The 23,627-nt window shown below is 39.5% G+C and overlaps 1 protein-coding gene and 2 long non-coding RNA genes across 7 annotated transcripts in view; 1 reads left to right on the top strand and 2 right to left on the bottom strand.

Annotated features, from left to right (window-relative positions):
* Positions 1 to 1,511, bottom strand: part of LOC107317001 — a 38,023-nt gene extending 36,512 nt beyond the window's left edge. For all 3 annotated transcript variants that reach the window (XR_001556671.2, XR_004307952.1, XR_001556672.2), the window contains exon 1: positions 1,098 to 1,511. This is a non-coding gene — a long non-coding RNA (uncharacterized LOC107317001). The remainder of the gene's footprint in view (positions 1 to 1,097) is intronic.
* LOC107317000 (von Willebrand factor D and EGF domain-containing protein-like) overlaps positions 1 to 23,627 on the top strand; it is a 160,988-nt gene that overhangs the window by 42,123 nt on the left and 95,238 nt on the right. For 2 of the 3 annotated variants that reach the window (XM_015869184.2, XM_015869183.2), the window contains exons 3-8: positions 1,530 to 1,755; positions 3,878 to 4,104; positions 10,518 to 10,607; positions 12,034 to 12,169; positions 15,601 to 15,818; positions 18,510 to 18,583. In XM_015869184.2, coding sequence (XP_015724670.1) covers positions 1,530 to 1,755; positions 3,878 to 4,104; positions 10,518 to 10,607; positions 12,034 to 12,169; positions 15,601 to 15,818; positions 18,510 to 18,583 — 971 coding nt within the window. Of the gene's footprint in view, positions 1 to 1,529; positions 1,756 to 3,877; positions 4,123 to 10,517; positions 10,608 to 12,033; positions 12,170 to 15,600; positions 15,819 to 18,509; positions 18,584 to 23,627 lie in introns of all 3 variants that reach the window. The other variant, XM_032445856.1, reaches the window with a different exon arrangement.
* LOC107317003 lies at positions 7,271 to 23,356 on the bottom strand. Its single transcript, XR_001556675.2, has 5 exons — positions 22,876 to 23,356; positions 20,729 to 20,812; positions 15,228 to 15,368; positions 13,078 to 13,307; positions 7,271 to 7,476 (listed from the first exon to the last, which is right to left on the bottom strand). It is a non-coding gene; the product is annotated as an uncharacterized LOC107317003 (long non-coding RNA).

Genomic DNA, 23,627 nt, shown 5'->3' with positions numbered 1-23,627 from the left:
GGGATGCAGACCCACTTTAAGGTACAGATCGCATTTTGCAGCCAGAATGCACTCGCATCTGTCTATTTATCTACATGGCCTGCAGCACTGTAGATATATGAGTCTCGTTAATGAATTTGTCTTTTCAGTACTGCTGCAGGGAAGCTCTAACAGCATTCCAGCAATCCCTTATACCACTGTTTTAGAGATAAGGAACAAAAGCACATCAGCAGCAAGGGGTTTTGCCCAAGGTCAAGCAGCTGGCAGGGAAACTGAGGCACCATGCCTACCTACATGCTGAAGTCACTTACTCAGGTCAAGGTAGAAATGAATAGATGGAAGAACTCGCTTTCTGGTCTTTCTACTTCAACCATTCCTACAGTTATCATAATTAAAAACAAAATCATCTTAAAAAGTGTGGCAGCAAAGCTGGCTGGGCCAATGGGAAAAAAATAGATAGCTCCCAATGTGTTGTGTAGCCAAATGTCCACAGCAGGAGGGAGCATGTTGCTGAAGCTGAACAATTAGATATAGCATTGTTCCCCACCGTGGGCTGAGGAAATGCAAAGCGGTTGCAGCAGACACTCTCTGTGGAATATGACTAATATATGAGAATTGATTATTGCTGGTGCTTGGTTTTAATTTGCAAACCTTAACTCAAATATCACTCTACTTTGCATACTGGCAAATGATGGGTAACAGCACAGAGTAACAAGTTACCATTACGATTGACTGAATATTTTATCCAGTGAGGATTTTGCCTAAACTCCACGTTGAAGTAGCAAAATTAAAGACAGCTTTGGGTAATCACGCATCTTTAGCCCACATCAGATCTGAGATGCCTGAACATATTTCTGTAAGATAAGAAAGGTACATTTGATGCAACTTCTAGCCATGACCCAAAATGCCATAGTCTTAAGTATTTTAGGATCAGCCCTTTCCCATGTGATTGGTTGCAGTACTCAGTGACTTCAGGGACCTAATCTGTGGATTTGATTGAATTTGTTAGTATATAGAGAACTGAAGGTATGAAACCCCAGAACATTTGAGCAATTCATATATAACTTGTATCTGTTTCCCTTCAAAAACAAGGAAGAGGGTTAGCCTGAAAGACATACCTAGGTCATCCTGGGAGGTGAGGAAAGAGCTGTCAAGGCAACAGCAGCTGCAGCTGGGATGATCTGGAGTAAGGTCTCTCAGAAAAGGAGGTAACAGCCTTAAATTGCTGCAGAGAATGTTCAGGTTGGATATTAAGAAAAAATTGTTCTCAGAAAGGGATACAAGATACTGAGAGAAACAGTGGAGTCACCAGCCCTGGAGATATTCAAGAAATGAGGAGGTACAGCACTGAAGGACAGGTTTAGAAGGCATGGTGCGGGTGGGCTGGGGTTGGACTTGTGATCTATTCCATCACAATTCTAAGATTCTAAAGCATTGGCTGGGATGTTCTGAGCACTGTGGACTCCTGCTATCCTACAATCACAGTCTCTGATGGCTCTCCATTCAGTCCAACCACCTTCCAACAAACTTTCTTTTGTGCACATCCTCAGATGAACAAATGTGGGACACAAGCTCCAGTGTGGCTGTCACTGAAGTCCGAATCCCTGCCTGCTCCGGGTGAAAGCAAGCACCTGACAGCCTGTGCTACCTGGCAGGTCTTCGAGGGCACGAAGGACTGCTGCTTGTTCCAGATACCCATCACTGTCAGGAACTGCATCGAGTTCTTTGTTTATCTCTTGCAGCCGACTCAAGGATGCATGGGCTACTGTGCAGAAGGTGAGGATCAATGAAGTATTCATCAGTAAGACTGTCTCTGTTACACTTGCTGCTGTTCAGAGGTCCTGGTATTGCAGTACACATCTCAGTGACCTTGCAGTCAAGCATCACTCCCAGTAAGATGCAGACTATGTAGAAAATAAATCAGCCACTCTCCAAGGTGCTCCCAAGGTACAGATATTATTATCAGCACACAATGGAAGCTGGTTTGTATTACTGAAAAGCTTACGTGGTTACAGATCACTTGTTACCTTTCCTACTGTATTTTACTCCATTTTGGCTGGAAGATGCACAGCCAGTGAGTGGAAGTATCTTGGTTATGAAAAGGGACTGTATGCAGAATACTGTTTCTAAGGCTTGTTCTTATCTTAAATAACCTGGTATCACCTAGAAAGATAATTCTGAAACTAAGAGGAAAAAAAATTCTGATAAAAATCTTTTTCATGACATATATGTAATTATTCTCATCAGAAATAATTTTCATCCTACTACAAGGGATCTAACCTCTGTTCGGTAACTAGGAAACAAAGGAAATAGCAGAAAGCAATTGCTCACTCTGTTAAGCCTTCTGAACTTCAGAGCATGTTCAGGTGCATATAGATTTAGTCAGAAAATATGGTTCTTCCTCAAAGAGGAAAAATTACCGTTGTAATTTCCTTTCAGCATTTTTGGACAGAGACATGACACATTGTGAAAATAGGGTTATTGCCTTTCAATTAGAAAAAAAATGCAAGTTGAAATAAATTTTAAAGGGAGAGAGAACGATGTTCTTATCTTTATCAATATTTTAACATTCTCACATGGAGAAAAGAAGACAAAGGAACCAAAAAGGCTTAAAGAAAGTGAGATTAATTTACTATTTCAAGAAAAAAAAAAGAAAAAGAAAAAAGAAAAAGAGAAAGAAACACACATTAAAGTAAATGAAGCTGCTCTTTAATTTTCATGATTCTTTCTCAGAAATTTATTTTTTTTTTTAACCTGAAAACCTTCATTTTTCAGTAAACTTTTGGTTGAAGAAGCTGAGCTTTCTCCCACACTTGAAGATTTTTTACCAATACCATTTCAGTGATTAGTTCTGTTCTTTCTGCCCAATCATATGTATTCAATAACATTAATCCACCTGCATTATCCATAAAAAGAAGATAATTTTTCCTTTCCCCTCTATCCCAAAGCAGTGACTTTCTACCACTGGTGTTGAAGCTTTCCACTTTAATCCCCCCGCCCCAACATATATTTCAGTAATTCTCTAATTTCTTGATTTAAGGATGCTTTCGCAATAATATGCAATGGATGGGAAGCACCCAAAGCTGAAGTTCTGGAGGGATGTTGATGCACTGTCTGAAACCCACTAAGCACTGGACATATCAGTTCTTCATTCTGCCTCATGCCTTACTGCCTTGGCCTTCCATAACATTCTCTATACTCCTTCAAAAAAGTTTCTTAAAATATCCTTTCAAAGCCTCTGCACCAGTTTCTTGTTACCTTTGAGTCCAAGACTCTGGAAATGACAGAACGTTGCCCTACAGTATTAAACATCTTTTTGTTTCTCCTCAAGAGGAAGAAAACTTTCAGAGTTCATTCTTTATTGAAGCCTATAGAAATAGGCTGTGTTTTTAGAGCAGTAGAACTATTCTGGACAGAGTGAGACTAAACTGAGCAAACTAGGAATGTCCCAGCACAGCCTGGGAAGGATCCTCACACCACGGTGATATGAGCTGGATGCTATTTGAGTTCACTTCTGCAACATCATTTGTTCTCATACCTCCCCTGTAACTTACTGCAAAACTCAGGTCAGAAGGTTCTGCTTCTGGGAATGCAAAGCTGGCAGCCTTTGCTGGAATAATTAATTTGTATTAACCCGTATGCTTCATTTCAATAACGTTCTGAATGCAAAATGAAAAACACAATATCCCAGGTATAACATTATAGCAATGGGCAATCAGTAACGAAATAGCTACTTCTGCACTTCATATAAAATAAAGTATTTTGCTTACATAGTTAATAATCAAATCACAAGAATATAAAGCAGTGACATTTCTCCCACATTCAGTTACATTGAAATCTTCCTGTTGAGTGAGCATTAAAAATGTTGTCTCCCGAATCCTTCTGCTTTGCCTTTCAGAAAAACTCCCAAGCCTGACTTTGCAGCCAGTGATAACCCCTGCACTCATGCGAGGTCGTGCCCACCTGAAATGTGCCTACAGCTCACCTGCCTGGGGGCTGCGCTACGTGGTGCTCTGGTCACGTCTGGTTGCACCAGGCAGGCAGGAGCAGATCCATCTGGACACCACCCTGCAGATGTGCTCCTACCTGGACATAAGCAGCGGACATCTCCGGCTGGGAGACACAGTAATGCAGCAATGCGTGGTCCGGTACTCAGTAGGGTCAAATCCCATCTGAAAGCTCCTCCAGGTGTACTCTAGGGCTGCACCTCACTCGTTACATTTGCATCTAAAGTGGGAAAAAAATATCAAAATGAAAGCCTGATTTCAAACAGGCTTATATAGCTGTTACCAGATTTGGGACATGTAACATTACTTTGGACTGCATGGTGTTCATGGAAGCTGTCCATTTTACTGTTTTCTAATGGCAACGTTACGCATCCATTACAGCCTGAACGCCATAAAGCTGGTACAATAATAGAAACATGTGCCTGAGAGAGTTCTATCTTGCTGTTTGTTGTACTGTGCAGCAGCAAGAATCTACACTGGAGACAGACGCAGTTATATGTACACAGTAATTTTTATACTTGTGGACCAGAGACACAATAGCATCTTCCCACAGAAGAGAAAGTACATTTTAAAATAGAGCTAGGTTTACTTTTATGATCTTTTTCACGGTGTTCTGCCTCTCTGATTCCAAATTTGTGGTTCAATAGTATGCTGAAAGATAGAATTCATTATAAAACAATCTTTAAGAAGTGTGTTTGATGGCTTACATGGCAACACTGATCTAGTGTCAACAACAACAAAGCTGAAGCCAATACAAGACATAGAAAAAATTGACTTGTGTATGAATTCACGGCCTTTCATGGTACTAAAAAAGACTTTTAAAGTTAAATTAGGTTCATAACTTTTACAGGCAGAGAGCCATTAGTGATGCTACAATGAACTGAAAGAATAAACATGGATAATGGCCTTGTGTTAAAAGTAGGTTGGAAATAGTCTTGACATTTCACAGCTCCTCTTTGAGATAGTTAAGAAACGCGAATAAGCTTTTTGCAGTTCTTGAAGAGATGAATCATTTATAACCATGGCACAATCTAGATAGGTTTTTCTCTTATTCCTCCTCATAATTATGCCTCCTGAGTTCAGAATCTGACGGATGCAGCCCTCACTTATAATACAACACAATGCAGAAAATTATGCCAGTTTTCAAGACAAGTTTGTGTTACAAAGAGATATTTTCATCAAAGCAATTTCACGTGTAATCACTTCAAATCTAGATTTAACAGTCCTGAGGGATTCAGAGAAAATATAGTTCTACTAACTAGTTTCATCACCAAATCCTTATAAGACCATTTTTATTATATTAAGTTTTCTGCAAGCCCTTCTTGTCCTCTGCTGAAAGCCATGTTTAATTTAGCTAGTTTGGTGAGGCTAAAATGTTCTTTTTCTTGCTAGAATTTTTATCTATTTATTCTTCTTGAACAGACTTTGTGGCCTTCTTGATTAATTACAATTAGCCATAAATTGTCACTGTTGAAAGCCAAACAACAAAGCCCCAGCTGAAGCTGGGAATTCAGTTTTACATAGTAGGGGTTTTAGAAAAGTACACATTTGCCATCCCATCCAAGATTTCTAATAACAGTCACAAAGGGGTGGACGCTCCTTTCACTTCTAGAGGTGTAAACCTGAAGCAACTCCACAAGCATTGATAGGGTTACCATGAAGAAATGGTAATGCTACCATAGGGAGATGCTTGAAAACTAAACTTTGCTGCTCAGATGTGGTTTGGGCCTAGGATGTTGCAAACAAGATGCAAGTGGAAAAATTTTTCATTTAATTTGTTGTTTAATTACTTTCACAATGATTTATATCCAAGCTATATTTTATTTATCAGAAAGTCCCCAGGTAATGGGTTAGTCATATATTATCAATATATTTTAATACTCAGTCAAACCTTAGAGAGAAGTAGAGATTTACCAGCCAACATTTCTGAACTTGTATTGACTAAACAGCCAGTTATCTTTTAATGGCTGTCAGGTGTGCATTTCTCCTCCATCTTTTGGCTCCAATTTTGTTATTTCAGACAGTAATGTTGGCAGCATAACATTTGTGAAACTATTGCTGCTTAAATAAATCTATAACACACCACTGTCTATATTTGAGCTCTGAAAGAAGCCGACTCCATGTGATACAAAAATCCTGGCATTCTGAGGCCTGATTTATGCAATGGTGAGAAAGGTCATTTAATTCCTTGAGGCACAGCCACCTATAAATTATAGCGGCACGCTGTGAGTAATGAGTTATGCTAAGAAAGGTGTTTAGAAGAAAACTGTGCAATTTTGCTCAGCACGGCAATCTCGAAGTTCACACAATGAGGAGCAATTGTCACCATACGTAAACTATCATATAGTCATTAAGGTTGGAAAGACCTCTAGCATCCTCTAGTCCAACTACTGACCCATCCCCAAAATGCCCACTAATCATGTCCCTCAGTGAGGCATCAACAAGTTACTTAAAAAACTTTCAGAAATAGCAATAAAATATGATAGGCATTGTAAAAAGAAAGTGTTTTACTTAAATATTTACTTAACAGACTGGGCATTTTGTAGAACACTGCAACACAACAAAAATAAATCCAGCCAAAAGACCATAAACAAGTATTTAGATATATAACAATGCTCATTTTCACTCAAGAAAAAAAGGAATGAATTTTCCCAGTGCTTAAATGTGAAACCCATCCCAGCCATTAGACTTGGCTCAACAATAGAAATAGGGAAAAATCACCTTATTGTAGGTTATGCCTCCTCTTAAAATTAGCTTCTGAAACTTGAGACAGAGTGCGAAGAGCATCTCAACAGAAACAGTGCTTCAGATAGGCTTGGAATGAGGGAGAAGCAGCGAGAAGGGGAACTCCTCAAGAGCTACCTCACTGCTTCCCCTGGAATACTTACCTTCAGATCTGCTCCTCCTTTCTCCTTTCACAGGATCTGAAGCACAGCTGCTCCCTATAGAACCACTCATCCAGCCCCAGCCCATTGGCATTAATCTGAGCAGAACAGGACATCTGGAGGTCTTTTGAGCCATCACCAGACACCTTTCACCTGTCAAAATCAATTCCCTGCCAATCCTTCTCTTGCAAGCCATCTGTGTGCATGAGAGGCTCTACCTTGCAGCCCTTTGCCTACCTTTTGACATGGGCTGTGCTGTTCCAGTTTGGGAATTAATAGAGAAAATTCATACATTCTTCTGTACTGTACCCACAGCACACAGGCATTAAGTCAGTGGGCACAGGTATCCCAACTGCTCAACCCTAATGTTGAGAAGAGAGCTCTCTACAGCTGGCCAACATTAATTACTGACCTGAGCAGCATGACCTGAGATGGGACTCCACCCATCTCTCACAGGACTGGATGTCTGGGTCAGAAACCTGCTTCCATCCACTCCCAGTACTCCAAACTGGCAGATCTCCTCATTTTGGGGACAAGTGTCATGGCCCTGGGATGCTGTCAGGGAGGTTGCCCTCACTACACGTTCAAGCTTCCATAGATGATTCCTGCAATGCATTTAGAACTAATTAGAGATGTGGAAAAGAATGGAATGTTAGGGTCTTTTCCTGTTTGACATTTAGACTCAAGAAGCTTTGAAAAAATTATGATGATTTTCAAGTTTTTAAGGGGAAATTTGCTAAAGTTGGTGACACCTCCCAGAATTAAAATACTCTCCCAAATCAATTCCCAGAGCTACCCAACCTCCACCAAATCGATGGCTGTACTCTGCTTCTCACTGAGTATGCAGCTCACAGGATTCACTGTGAAGTGGGAAGAAATCTGAGTCCACTTAAAGGCATAAAACTGCTTCAAAACACAGGAAATAAGACATTTCTTATCTACTAGGGCATTTTTCTAGCAGGAATTTGTGCCTATAAGTAGTTTTCTGCCCTATAGGAAGATGCACAGAGAAGGAGCAGCCCACAGCTGATAGGGATCAAGTTGTCCCATCTGAGGACACCCTTAAACTCATATTATTTGATATTTGATCTGATGAGTTTGTGGAAAGCCAATGCCTAACATGTCATGGCCATCAGCATATGGCTGTCAGTGCTGCTTTAATCTCTTTGCTTTAAAAAAGCAGCATTCATAGATGGAGAAGGGAAAGAGGAGAAAGAAGTTGATTACTGAACTGAAGAAAAATGAGTGTTTAGCTGAAGGCAAAAAAAAAAAACCTCACAATGACTATCATAATAATGATGTGACAAACTGTCAACCTGTAGCTCCGTAGCCAACGAACATGGCTTGGTTGAGCACCTCACGAGGTAAAGGCAGTACAAGCAGAGCTTGTGACAGAGAGACAGGAATGAAATGTAGCTCATGATGGGTGTCTGTACACTGCAAGTTGGGTAAGCTCTGCTCACTTCCAGAGATGCTGTAAGTAGAGACAGAATGAGCTGACAGACTAATAATATCTCAGCACATCTTTACGAGCTATTCTTGATTCAGGTTTTTTATCAGTAATACACCATCTTCTACAATGTGAAAATATACAGCTATGTGCAGGGAATGGGGATGGGGATTGCCCAGGGGTTTCTGGAAGATGCCCTTCACCAGCACCGCTGTGTGTGCAGCAAGGTGACTCCATTCTGGGTAAAAAGCAGAAAAGCACAAACAGCACAGCATTGGAGGAGAACAGTAACTCTGAGGTAACAAAGAGGGATTTTTTCAACACAGAAGGAAATACTCCAGAGCAGTGAGCAACCCCTGTCCACAGGATCACGGAATCATTGAATTATTAAGGTTGGAAGGGATTCTTAAAAGTGATCGACTTCTACTCCCCTGCAATGAACAGGGACACCCATAGCTCCATCAGGTGCTCTGAGCCTCATTCAGCCTGACCTTGAGTGCCTCCAGGGATGAGATATCCTCCAGCTCTCTGGGCAACCAGTGCCAGTACCTCGCCGCCCTGAATATAAAAAACAGTTTCCCTATATCCCATCTAAATCTCCCCTCTTTTACTTTGAAACCATTTCCCCATTTCCTATCACAACAGACCCTGCTAAAGAGTCTGTCACATGAACCTGGAAATGTTTTGGCTCTGCATTGGTTTTACTGGCTCCAGCCATGAAAGTAGTGCCTGAGATGGCCAGTGAGAAACATGAAGAGCCTTAGAATCTGTCCAAGGGAGCTCCTCACCACAGAAAGTAAATCACATCAGTCTGCTGCTTCTTCATGGGTCACTTGAGGCTTCAGAAAGACAGCAACTGTAAATATGCCATCTGCCCATTTGGAATTGATTTACTGTGACACAAGCTCTTATTCCATTTCCGAGAAGGAAAAAAAAAAAAAAGTCCCCCAAAAATGAGAGCTACAGTTTCAGAGCCTGCTGTAAGTTTGCTTTAAGGAAAAATTCTGTAGTTTAATCTTATGATCCTAGAAATGATGTTAGCAGTTTGGGTTTCGTGAAAGCAATGAAACATTAAGATGGCAGATGGTGCATGGGCTCGGCAGAGATAAAGGTTGCGTGACTGTGCTAGGAATCAGACATAAATGGCATGGCACAGCACACTGTGTTTGGTGGGGTTGTTTTTGTCGTTGTTTGGGGGAAATTATTTTATTATTTTTACACTATAAACCTTGCAGGTACCTCTGCATCATCTTTTTTTTATGGCAATAAGAAAGAAGTAACCTCCATTGCTGACATTGTTTCTGCGTCTGGATGACTGTCAAACTAATTTAAATTAAAAAAAATAAATAAATAAACATTTAAAAACAGTGGGTAGGCTGAAGCCTGGAATCCAAGGGATGGAACACCTTCTCTATGAGGACAAGCTGAGAGAGCTGGGGCTGTTCAGCCTGGAGAAGAGAAGGATCTGGGGAGACCAGATAGCAGCCTTTCAGTATCTAAAGCAGGGCTGTAAGAAAGAGGAGAGACTCTTTAGCAGGGTCTGTTGTGATAAGACAAGGGGAAACAGTTTCAAGCTGAAATGGAAGATTTAGCCTGGATATAAGGAAAGAGTTTCTCACAATAAGGGTAGTGGAAACAGTGGAATAGGTTGCCTGTAGAGATAGTGGATGTCCCATCCCTGGAGACACTCAAAGTCAGGCTGGATGATGCTCTGTGCATGTGATGGAGCTGTGGGTGTCCCTGTTCATTGCAGAGGAGTAGGACTAGATCACCTTTAAGAAACCTTTCCAACTCAGACAATTCTATGATTCTGTGATCTCAAGGCCAACATCCTAAATTTGACCACAAGCCACCCACAAACAGTGCAACTCTCCCTAATTAAAATGATTTAATATTAAAACCCTAGCAAGGTGCTTGGGTAACTGAAAAAGAAATCGTGTTTTAATATGTAATGTTATTAATTGCTGAGATGGAAGCTATGTTTCTTTGCTTGTTAAAGACATCAAAAAATCTTTCAGTTCTTAAGGTTTATGCATAAATATTTTTAACACTTAAGCCTCCAAAAGCTTTTTCAATGGTAAAAAGAAAAAAAAAGAGAAAAAAGCAGCCCTACAAGCCAGATAACAGGAATATACATAGCTATATTATTTCCATTCAACAAAAGCACACACTGTTGACACTGTTTTTTTGCTGCAGGTCTTCTGCACTGTCACTGCATTTGAGAGGAACAGTCCTGAGCAGCGGTCATTGCCTGAGCAGAGCAAAGGTTTCTATGCTGGGATTAAGGTAATGCTGTTACCCCTGGTTCACTGACTTCTCCAGCATACCCCTGGGGAATATTTATATATTATCTGACACGCTCTGGAAAACAGGGCACAGAAACACAGGCCATAACCAGCATTGCTTTTACATTCACTTTGAGAAAAGGTTGTAATAAACTATGTGGCTTTCAGTCTGTTTGCAAAATGCCCTGAAACACTCATCAGAGGAGCATGCAGGTGTTGACACTAATGCAGCATAAAGAATGTGCACAACTACATCTGCTAGTAAACCCCGAAGTACTCTGTGGTTATGTATAATTGTAGCCACACCTACAAACTGCAGACTTCTATTCCAACTAAACCAGAGCAAAATAAATGAAGATATGGCTTTTTATCTACTGGCACTACAAAGAACATATTGCTGAGGATAAGTCATACTCAGCACAAGTTCTGGGTCTGATCCTGCCCAAGGATGGGACTGTCAGTCCGGCAGTACTTTGAATATTTGAATATCCTAACTTGAGCTCTATGGGAATGGGATCTAGAATATCTGGAAGCCTGTTCAGTGTAATGCTGGAAGAATAGTTAAGGGCTGTCAGGCACTGGAACAGGTTACCCAGAGAGGTGGTGGATACCCCGTCCTTGAGACACTCAAAGTCAGGCTAGGCAGGGCTCTGAGCACCAGATGGAGCTGTAGGTGTCCATGTTCATTGCAGGGGAGGTGGATCAGATGGTGTTTAAAAGTCCCTTCCAACTCAAACGATTCTGAACAGGAATCCTCATTTCCTGCCTGGACCCAACTGCTGCTTCTGCTCCTGCCCCAGGAGAACAGACATGCAGGAACCACCCAGCCCGAGCTCCTCTCCCAGTGCACTGAAGCTGTAATACATCATGTACAGAGAAATCCTTCTTCCTGCCATAGCAGGGAAGAGGAATTGGGTGAAAAATGCACTCACTTTGCACTTGGGACAGAGAACAACTACAGAGTGCATAATCAAGAGGTAGTGCTGCACTTCAGGCTATGAATACTTCAGGTATTTCTCTCAGCGCACTGCAATAGGATCTCCTGTCAACCAAAGATGTTAAATGTGAACAAATTCTATGGTAATTAACAAATCTATTGTAAAACAAATCTATGGTAATTCTATTTTCAGCCTTAATAAAACACTGCTTTGAAATGAGGAAATGAGAAATAATTAGATACTACATATGATAAACAGATTATTTTATATATTTTTAATTTCAAGGAGCATTAAAACATTTTAACAACAATTTTACCTTTGGAAAGTTGAAGATGATTGATTGTTATGAAGATTACTGTTATCATGGAGATTACTGTTATTTTAAAAGCAATTATCTTGGCCTGCGATTAAAGACATTCAAAATTTCATAAATATCAGCATCGTCTTCCTTAATCTGTCAAAAGGATCTAAAAATGATCTTATTTTCAGTTTTTACCAGAATCGTTACAAATTGCAGAAGATGGCAAGGAGCATGTTTTGACCATCCTGAGCACTGTTCCCATTACCTGTTCCGGGTACAACAATTCATGTAAAATCACCTTGCGGCTCAGTACTGAGGATCTGGGTGAGTCTTATGAGTCAACGTGATTACCTTTTTGCTGCATTTCTGTTACAATATATCTGAAGGAAATCTAACAGAAATTATAAGACTTTAATAACTAGGAAGGGCAGAGGCCATAAAACCCACAGCCTCAGTCAACAATTTGCAGAATAAAATAGATGGTATCACTCAGGCTTTTGGCATCAGAAATACCTGAGTAGTGGCAGTGTGAACAACAGTCCACAGAGATTTATGGGTGAAATAACTGTGAAAAGAAGAACTTTTAAAATTCCAAGAGTATAATATTCCATTTTAAATTTTTGTAGCAGCAATGGTCTCAGCTAAGACAAAAATAAAAAAATAAAATAAAATAAAAAAAAATCATCAATTATCAATAAGAAGTTCACCTGCAGATTTATTATTCACTAAATGTGTATTGAAGCCTTTTTTCTTTCTTCTTCTGGATTATAGTTGATGTCTCTCTCAATATAGAAGAAAACATCATTCTTATGATAATATATTACTCTCTCACTAAAGATATTTTTTTACTTGGAAACATCGACAATGTCATTTAGAAAATTCTCTTGCATTTTTAAATGGTATATGCTTTCTGAGGTTAACCTGGTGTAATATCATGCTTAACCAAGGGGAATATTCTAACTTGCCATTTGCACTAAATAAAACACCCATCCATTTTTCTAACAAGGGAATTATTTTTCTTCCTAAGATGGTTCAAGAGAAAAATGTTTAGAGAGAAGATTAAAGTATAAAAATCCAGTTTCAAAACAAAATAAAAAGTTACCAAAGTGTGGATTTGATTCCCTTTCTGAATCCCTCTCCTTTTTTCCCCCATCCTCAGCCAAACAGACAGGCAAAAACCAAGAAATTATTCAAATGATATCATAACACAGTGATCTTAAACTGAACAGTACCTTATGGTTCCAGCAGCTGTGTTGGCTCTCATACATGGAGTACTTTGCGTTTCTTCATGGCTCAGTGCTGCTCCCTTCCCCATATTGCTCTTGGCTTACTGTCTTTGCCAGTCCACCATGCAAACATTTGCTGAGCTCATGGGAACAGATTTTCTCTGATATGGAGTTAGCTGAGAATGCAGGCTGCTACGTGGTGGGATAGCCCTGAAAACTCTGAGCAACAATCACACCTATAGGGATCAAATGAGAATTAGTCACTTAAACAATCAGGGTACTTTCTGAGTATAGCAGATTGAACTGAGGTTGATGCCTTGCCACAGTCTTTTCCAGTCCCATAATATGCATTTCACCGAGAAAAAGAGGTGAGGCAAGAGATGCAGAAGCAGATTTTCAGGTTGTCAATGGGCATGATGTGTTGCTACCAAGACTTGCCAGGATAGAGACACAACTCAACCAATTAACTAACCTTTGAAGGAGCTAGTCACTAAAGAGGCAAATCTCCATCAGTTTAATCAACACATTTCTGTAGCTTAAACTAATGACCAACTCTGACCTCTCATTACTCCACACTGAGGGTGCTTCTGTGCTTCACACTTAAGCCGGTGTTAAACAGTATATCTGTATGTACTTAAGGATGATTACATATTGCTGGGTGCATGCACAGTCACAGGTTTTAATATCTGTTAGGTCGATTTGTATGTCTGAAAGAATGCTGTGGGCTTCTGTAAAACATAATGTCGACCACGGTGCTATAAATTGAAAATAAAAACAATTTCTGTTGAGATTCGCTTGTACTGAGTAAATTAACAGAGAAGCTCCTTGTCTGACTGAGTCCATCTAACAACACCATTCTGTTAATTATGTAGGGAATAAGTGATAAGAAAGCTAATTACAAGCACGGAAATATCTCTCTAAGTTCAGACAATATCATAACGAATACCAAGGCACAGCAGAGCAACTGGAGTTCAGTTTTTGTTAAGTTTATCACTGCTATTTTGACAAGATGATTTCCTTTGATTTTAAACTTTTGTTCTGGGTTGTAAGCAGAGCTCATAAGGCTGTAATGGCAATAACTATTCCTCATGGAAACCTCCAATTTAATTGAATCAAGAACCTTGAATATGAGCCAGGAGTTTTCTATAGGATGTAAGGCATACTTTAAGGATTGGGAATGAGAGATAATATGCTATTAACATTTGCAGGCTTTTAGTTCAGTTCCTGGAGACCCCTACAGGGTTAATTTCAATTAGGCTTTATGGTTCATTTCCATAAGGAGCAAAATGTTGCTTATTTGCTCTATTTAGATATACCATCCTAATGTACTTGAATACCATCTCCTATAAATTATTAAGCAATTCAACAAATTGGAAAAATTATATGGAAATCACTTATTTTCATATCAGATTCATTCCATTGCCACAGTTTCTATAACTGTTCTTATCTGCTGATAATTATTGGTCTGGAACAGAAAAGTAAATACCAAACACAAATGTTAGCAGCCCTGAAATCAGTAGTGGGATTCTGGTAGGCTGGAAAGGCCACTGTTTCTTTCTTTACCCACCACAGAATTCATAGAGGGTTGGATGACTTCCTGAGTATCAGACAATCATCCAAAATACAGACCATGCTGTCATGATTCAGTGCTCATAAATAATATTAACAAAGTAATTGTAAGAAGAATTTTTGTTGTGTTGGTTTTTTTTGTCCTTTCTCTGGGGCCTTAGAATGGAGGATCAAGACTCAAGGGAAATGGACACTACTAGCCTTGCTGCTAGAAGACATTCCATTTGGAAAGATACAACGATCAAAGCTGTGTGAATAATTTGAGTTGCCATTCCCATATTGACTTTTTTCAATACCCATCACTTCTCCACCCATCACAGATAAAGAGCTAGTATCATCGTAACTCATGGCATTTCCATAGATTTTTAGGGAATTTAACCTCATGACCTTAATCTTGTAGTGATTGGATAGTAAAGCACAATAATCTAACATAGCCAAATTAAAGAGAAAATCTGTTACTTATCCAAATGTGCTGCACTTATCTTCCTGTGATGAATATAAAGTTCACTAAGAGCTGACTTGAAGAACTCTACCTTTCCAGATCAGAAATCCTCTGTATCTCAAATTAAATAACTCCCAGCGCATACCTTGTTATAATAAAGCTAGTGAAAGATAAATGTTTTCCATAAGCATAGATTCATCTCTTTCTTTGTCACAAGAACAAATCATCTTCATTTCCTGGTCACGGGTCCTTAAAGATAAGATTTTAATTCCTGAAATATTAGCACCTGTTTAAAGAAAATAGCATCAGTGTGTTTCAGAATGTTGTCTACTGGAGAAAGAAAAAAGAGAGAGAGTAGAATGTGCTAAGAGTTGCTGGATTGAGCCAATTTCAACCATCTTTGTGGAAAACCCATCTGGTTTCAACGCGTGTCTTGGAATGTGAAACATTTGTGTTAGATGGGGATGGGTGACTGTTTGGATGCCTCTTGTCAGACTCTGTGCTCATGTTCATTTTAGATAGCCAATTACTTGGGGCCCCAAACATCGTCCTCTCAGCATGCCAGGTGGATCTGGTGCCGGCGCCCTGCTCAGAAAGCAGCTGTGCAACAGCTGTACTAACAGTGACAGCCGTCACCGACTTCACTCAGGATGGGAACCGCATCAGCCACATCAGAGCCGAGCCAGTTGGACACAGAGATGTGCTTTGGAGGGCTCACGCCTCAAAGGATGTAAAGGTGGGGTCCTAAAATAGTTTGAATAATGTATCAAATTTAAATAGAAGGTGTAGTAGCAGATAAAATGAGGCAACAATAAACCTTAACCACACAAACATTTGGGCAACACTGTAAATCAACAAAACTTCTATACATGCCATGAAAACAAACAAGTGAAGTGTTTCCCTTTAACAAATGTAGGTTTCATTAGTAGTGAGCCCATCAGTAAGCCAAATAGATGAATTATACACGCAACTAGACAGTGGTTTGGAGAACAACACCCAGAAAAGCAGAGGAAAGGCAGTGCCTTGGAAGTGGAAAGGAGGAAAGGGACTTGGCAGTGCCATGTTCAATTTGTGACCATGCCAAGAATCACCATGACACCTCTGATGACACATACAGCCACTCCGTTTCTTCATTCATCCCTGCACAAAATGTCCAAAGGAAGGATAATGGGAATCGATCACAGAGGCAAGGCAGACCGTCCCCGCGGGGAGCTTGGCCAAGGAGCGTGACGAACAGGAGCTGGCTCACTGTCCGTGGAGCTGTTCAGAGCCACAGCTGGGAGCTCCGAGAGCCATAATCCCACAGCCCAGGGGAATGAGAAAGGAGGTAGATTTGACTCAGCTAAAACTCTCAGAGCAGCGGCATGTCCAAGCTGGTGCATTTGAAAGAATTGAAAATAAGCCCCCAGTTAAATCTGTAAGTTCACTGCCCTGACTCTGGTGGATTTACTCATGGTAGGATAAGATAATGGGACCAAAGGAATTTTTGTCTTCAAATGTGAAATGCCTTGCATGTGCTTATTCCCCCTCCTCTCCAGCACAGCCTTTTTTCACAGAGATTCTTTGAGCAGAAATCGCAGCTAATTCAATGTAGTGCACTCACAGACATATATTTTTTCTTGTAACTTAAGAATGCTTTCCATTAAAATATGAAAATGCAGCAAACGTGAAATGGAATTAATCAATTTTAATAATAAATTCCATCTATCTCAGTTAAAATTTGATGTATGGATACATAATAGACATTATTTTCCCTCCTCCCTGGTTCCCCCACTGCTACTTTGCACTTAATTAGAAGTATTAATGTAAAATTGTTCCTGCAACACATCAAGGAGAAACCCATACATTAAAATACACATAGTATTTAGTCCTTCAGACTTCTTCAAATATGTTTTGTTTATCTTAAAATGGAGTAGAAATGGTGGGCAGAATATCCTGGCAAATTCAGACACATAGGAAAAGAAAAATGATTTCTTCGGCAAACGAGGCTGCCTGTAACTAAGACTTATGTCCTTTGCTGCTACTAAAAAGAAAAAAGCAGAGCAGAGTAGGTTGTGGACATGGAGAAAATGGGAAAATTCAGAGATACTTCTTAACTTCACTCCAGTAAATACAAATGATACAATTGATTTCAGATCAAAAAGCTGCTCAGTCCTTCGTTCCTCCAGACAATCACTTTAATAGTCTGGGATGCCAGACACCTGTGGGTGTCTAAGCAATGTTTCTGTGTGATGGTTAAGGGACATTTTGAAATACAGATGACGTATTGCCTCAGGTGAGGAATTTTATCAGCTACTGTGCTTCTATCTTCACCCCCTTACTCATTTATTTAATTAATTTAATTTATTTAATTTCACCACTGTTTCTAAAAGCTAAATTTTGCTTTATCACTAAAAGGTTGCACAAGGATATAGTGGCCATTCTTCTTACTCTGCAGTCTGTGGCAGTACTAACTGAATTGCACCTCTGGATTTCTCACGGGCAGTAAGCGAGCAAGGAATTAACAGCCCTAACCAAGAAATAAGGCTGGCAGGCTGGATATGGGAAAACCATAACACTTCATCACTTCTATCAGTGTGACTGGGAGCTCTTCATACTGCAAATCACTGTATACCCCAGTTCTGCACTTCTGGGAATTGGATAGTAGGATATATGGCCCTGACATAGTGCCATCTCCAGTGGATGAGACAGTGCGGGCCCAGCACGGCCCAAGGTTCAGATCTTGCGACTTCAAAGGGATTTGCTTGATCTCTCTTTTTTATAGACACACCTGCTTCTTGCAGGTCACTGGGACTCTTAGGTCTCCTCTACGGCCAAGTTTACGTCCAAATAACAATGAGTTTGTGCTGAAGATGGTTGTTCTATTAGATCCTTTCCTCTTTTGTTCAGGTGCCAAATGCAGACAGCTCCACCAGCCTAGTTTGGACCATCACCACCAGCACCCAATCAATAATGAGCACATTAAATATATAAATCAGCCATTCATATGCTGTATCAGGAAATCTAAGGTCAAACTAGGGGACAGACAGCAACTATTGCTAAAATATGCTAATGCTACTTAATTACAGCATACCTTCTACCGTACTTCAGGCATTAAAATTAGTGCAATTTAACGAGCACTCTACTCTCTTGATAATTTCATAGAATGATCTACTTCTTAGCAAAAATTTTATTAGAAAATCTCTTTTCACCAGCCAGCACACTACACTGGGTAGAATGGGAGCACTTTGAACTCCCATACTGCATGTGATTAAACTCAGTTGCTTGAAAGCAAAGCGTATTTTGCACCCACCTGCAATCATGTTTTAGAAGTCAGATTTTAGTTTGTACTTGACACATGAATCTTGCTCCTAATGTTTTGAGAGGAGTGGTAATGAAGAAAAACTGCTGTGTAGACTGTATTCATTACACATTTCATTTTAACTAGGTCACAGTTCAAGACCTCCCAACAGGGAACTGCTACTCTTTCACTGATCCACACATTATCACGTTTGATGGATGGTGAGTATTGTACTTTGAAATAATTTGGCTCAATTACTGCAGTTTTCAGTTTCTGGATATAGCATGCATTTGGTTTTACATTAGAATATCAAAAGAGTGTTGTATTAGTTTGCTTATAGTGATTAATGTAGTGCCTCAGTAATACACATGGTTTCCTTCCAGCTGTTTATATTCCTTTTAACAAAAGAACTGGAAATGGATTAATCTTCAAGCTGCTATGGTTTTGAGAATGAATAATTTTCAAGGTCAGGCTCCAACATGCTCTTTAAACAAGAGTGACGTTGATGACTTCAAGAGGGTTTCTATTCCAGATGGCATAGTGTTAGAGGTACCCCTGTTTCAGCTGGGTGAGCCATTATGCCCCTTATGCCTCTGTGTCCTTCCCAGAAATTTAGTAATGCCTGATAAAAATTCCCACGGTTCAAGGATGCTTTTGTATTTTCCTATCTATTTCCAGATTTGGTTTACACACAATCAGGAAAAAGTAGATAAAAATGGATACACTGTCTCAGATAAAAGAAGTTCAGCAAATAACAGGGACAAGTATCAGGGAAAGTGTGCAAAAAGTTCCAAAAATAATTTTACTTCCTTCTGTCTTGTCCAGCGTCCTCCTGCATAAGCTGGTTGGAGGCTTAATGAGTCAAAGCTGGTATCTTTGTGTTTAAAAACCTCTGCTGCATCCTAGCTATTCAATGCAACAAAAAGTTTTTAGAGTTTGCATCTGGCAAGTTTGAACAGAAGTTACTAATATTTCAGATCACATTCCATTTTGTCATTCTGCCGTTAACCTCCTAATGGCACAGATAATGACTTTATGAGCACAGTGTCCACAGGGGCTCAGCAGGAGTGATATTCTAATTTTGATATTCTAATGTCCCAGTTTCAATCCAGCATGCTCTGGAGGCACCGGCATGTATTTGTCAGAACAAAAACTCTAAAATGACGTTAAAACTGAAGAAATATCTCAATTAAATGAGGACAGTGGCTCCTTTAAAGTCTACACAACTGCCTCAAATAAAGACACCGCCTAAACTGAATAGTCTCAGCCAAGAGATTACTTCTGCACACTTTGGACTTTCCAGTTTCCCTCCTTCTTTGATGCGTATTGTCTATAATGTGGTCAAGTTTTTTATTTCTAAACATAAAGAAGCGGAGAAAGAGCTAAGAGTGGCACACAGATGTGCTTCTTGGTATCTGCCATTATTTCAATTCATATATATTTTTTAAAAAGTTTGAATAATATTTTAGAACTCTATACATTTGTGTTCTAAAGTATTCCCTTCTGATTTAGGGCTAGGACCAGACAGGGACCTAACAAGCTGTCACGTTTAGGAAGTCATAAAATTATTTCTTGGCATGGTGGAATGCTCTCAGCCATGTAGAATATTTTTATATAGCTTCCATGGGGAAGAAAAAAAGGTCTAAAGTAATATAGAGAAATTTTATTTTAACAGCTGAGTTTGGAACCCTGTTACTGAAAGCACACAGAAATGTTTCTAAGCAATTTACAATTCCATTTGAGCACAGGGAGTTTGGGAGCGCCCATCCTTCCTTGGCATCCTGCCTTGGAGGCAGCAGAGACCCAGAAACACCTGGTCCCTCAATAACCACATACTGCTTTGCTGTGGACATTCATTACTGCTTTGCCCAGTGTAGCTTTAAATGAGCCACCACAATAACCAGGTTATTTCACTAAGATATATCACTTCTTGATACTCAGCCAAGTTTCTTACCCATCATTTCACAGTCCCATTACTCCTACTTATATTCCCATTTATTACTGTAAATAATATCTCTTTCAATTACTGTAATGATTATGCTACCCTATTAGATGTCAGTTAAACAACTTCTCTTCATGCCTATCCCAAAAAAAAAAAAAAAAAAAAAGTTAATTTATTCAGAACAATGTTTAAACTCTGTATATAGGGTGTGGGGAATGCAATTCCTGTATCTTTCAGGGTACAAAACTTACAGTCTATAGACAAAGGCTGACACAGAGCTATGGAATTGAAGCATTTCCCTTTGTCATGAGAGAGCATGTGGTGGGAAACTACCAAAACTGCCTCTGAGATCAACAGCAAAGCATCCAGTAAGCAATAAAACCCTGGGAAATCATTCCACCTAGCATACTGTAGGTCAGCTTACCAGAACTGCTGCTGTGGCAAAATGGGCATCAGTTGCTTCTTTGGCAACTCTTCCATCCACTCTCAGTGGAGTCCTGCGGAAAACCTGTCATACAGAAAGCAAGAAAATGCACGTAAATACAGACACTACAACAAACACTACAAAAAGCAAAACAGTAGGAGTATTTTCTACTCAGACAGGCCACATATAAACAGATTCCTGCTTTTCATAGGTGTATGGGAAATTGGTAATCACAGCCTGAACCTCTAATTAATCAGCTGAGGCAAGTGTCGGGTCAGCTGTGGGAGCACAGGTGAGAGTAACTTAGCTGTACTCCTGGAAGGGGTAGAGCTTGACTCTACCTCCTCTAGACCTCACTTAATGGCTGACCACGACTAAGGCAGCATCTCTTAGAGATTGCTCCTTGGTGGAGATTGCCTCAGTGTTTCCCAGCAGACTGAATGCTTCCACCCAAACTCACACTTCTAATGACAGCACTTCCCTTTGGTGTGCTTCTGGCTGGTCTGCTTCTGTAGAAATATCTATCTTGCCATTATTTTATTCTTTTAATCAAAAGAAAAGATGGGAAATCAAGGGAGAATGTGTTGTATTTTTCATGTAGGCACAATCAATTTCTGTATATTGGTGCATCCTTGTGAAAAAGCATTAATTATACTAACTAAAATCCAGAGAGAGCTCTTTCTTTTACAGTAAAGTAACTTCAAAATTAAACAAATGTGAAAGCCTGGTAAAGCAAAAGCAGAGCCCTCATTATTAGTTATAGCACAGTATAAACATAAAAGCTTTTCCTGACATAAATTGTAGGTTCTTAAATGTAAAATGAAGTATTAGCTTAAAACTAAATATGGAGAAAATCCTTGTGAGGCAGAATATAAAAAGGGAAATATTTCTTGACTCACAAACTATATATATCATTCACATTATATTGCATTTTACCTTAAAAAAAAAAAAACAAAAAAACCTCTTTTTTAAAGATTCCTCACACACACAAACCCATCCATCAATATTATAACAGAAGGAATGACACCATTTCCTCATAAAGACAACATCCCTGGCTTGTAAGGCTTCATGCTTGTGGGTGGCACTTAATTTTAACAGCACTCATCACAGTAGCCCACAGATAAGTGCTGGTCATGAGCAGCCCTCATAGGACTGCTGCTCTTACTTGATAACCCATGGAAATTCCCAAAGCATCCAATGGCTGCCGAAGGTAACCCAACAGACTGAGAACAATGCAGCCGCTCTTTAGTGATGAGCTCTGAAACCAGAGAACATCCTTCAGCATCACCCAACCCTTCCTAGGGTCACAACTTGGTACTTGCAAGGAAAGAGGGAGTCCTGAGGAATATGTCAACAAATAAACATCAACAAATAAACAAAGCTTTGGAGGATAAAGTTCACATGAAGCTCCAGTAAGAAGTGAATTCAAAAGACAGCTTGGTGGTGATAGAGTGTATTGCATTAGTTATTCTAATGCTACCAGTGGTAAGGTTTTTTTCTATTTCCTTCTGTACCCCTTACCACAAACCAACAAAAATGATTCCTTTAACATCAGACAGACATCACAAAAGACTTGGGAGTACATTTATTTACTTTCTTGGATTGAGTGCACAATTTCAGACACAAATTCACCTCAGGACAAGAACTTGATGCATGAAAAATACATGCCTGAGGAGAGAGGAAACCACATCCAGTACCCTCATTGCTATAGGCAGTTAGAGAAGCAGAATGGGAAAGTGCACTATGGAGAGTCATTTAGAAACAAGCACTAGTACCTGGTCACAAAAATATGCAGAGCTCCCTTTTCCAAGACCTCCAGTAACTTCTCTTCATGATTTTAGCTCCACAAGTCTGCAATTTCATTTCTCAAATGTTGTCCAAAGGATCATTATCACAATTACAATTGTATAAACATCACAAAAGTTTACCTGATTACATTCAATTATCCATTTGTGTAATTCAAAGGCAGCTGAAAGCTCCAATTTAGACACATCACAAGTTTGTTATGTGCTCTGCAATCTGTCATGACTTAACTGGAGGACTGTAAGTGACTTCCAATAGTGTTGGACTAGGTCCACTGTCAGTGCTTATTAAGCAGTAAATAACTCCCACTACTGGAATGTATATGCTAATATAGTCTTACTTACCAGATATAGCTGATTAATCTGGATGCAGCCATTTCAAAGCATTATTTTCCATCAGCCTCTCTAAACATCTTCCTTCTAGGTTCTTCCTGTTGAAATGTCTGTCAAAGGAAACTGAGAAAAGTGATTCCTGTTAAACTTCTGGCTTCTCAGTCTTTCCAGTGCAAAGGTCCAAATGCACCTGATTTTACAAGACTATTTTTTATGTTGCCCTTAATTCTAATCAGTCTTAGCAGCAGCACCTGCACAGCGTACTTAGGATTTATGTACCTGATTAGAAAATAAGATGAGGCAAAACCATTCAATATCATATCATTTTACGGCCAACTAAACTAAGTTTTTCAAGATGAAGTATAATGTCAAATGTGGCTTCTTGCAGAGAAAAGCAGTTGGAGTTTAAGTTCTTGCTGCGTTTTCAGGTACATATTTTTCTATGGCTTTCATTCTAGAAAGAAATAAAATGCAGATGTATGCATGTTAAACATTCTTTGTTCTGGAGCCAAAATACAACAAATTATTTTCTCATCTGTACAGGAAGCATCCACTGTCTGAAAAATTATCGATGTTTTCATGACATAGAAATAATCCTGTTATTTAGTTTAGGGGTTGATATTTTTATTTTATTTACTTATTTATTTTGAATGTTCAGATTTACATTTTCGTTTCTACTGGAAAAAAAAAACCAAAAATGCTTATGACTTAGTTTCCACTATGCCTATTTTCCTAAAGATGAAGTTTAAAACTAAGTGCAGTGC

The sequence above is a fragment of the Coturnix japonica genome, chromosome 7 (assembly GCF_001577835.2).
Source record: "Coturnix japonica isolate 7356 chromosome 7, Coturnix japonica 2.1, whole genome shotgun sequence".
Lineage (NCBI taxonomy): Eukaryota > Metazoa > Chordata > Aves > Galliformes > Phasianidae > Coturnix > Coturnix japonica.
Note: the sequence above shows the minus strand (reverse complement) of the source record. Positions and strands in the feature narration are given on the sequence as shown.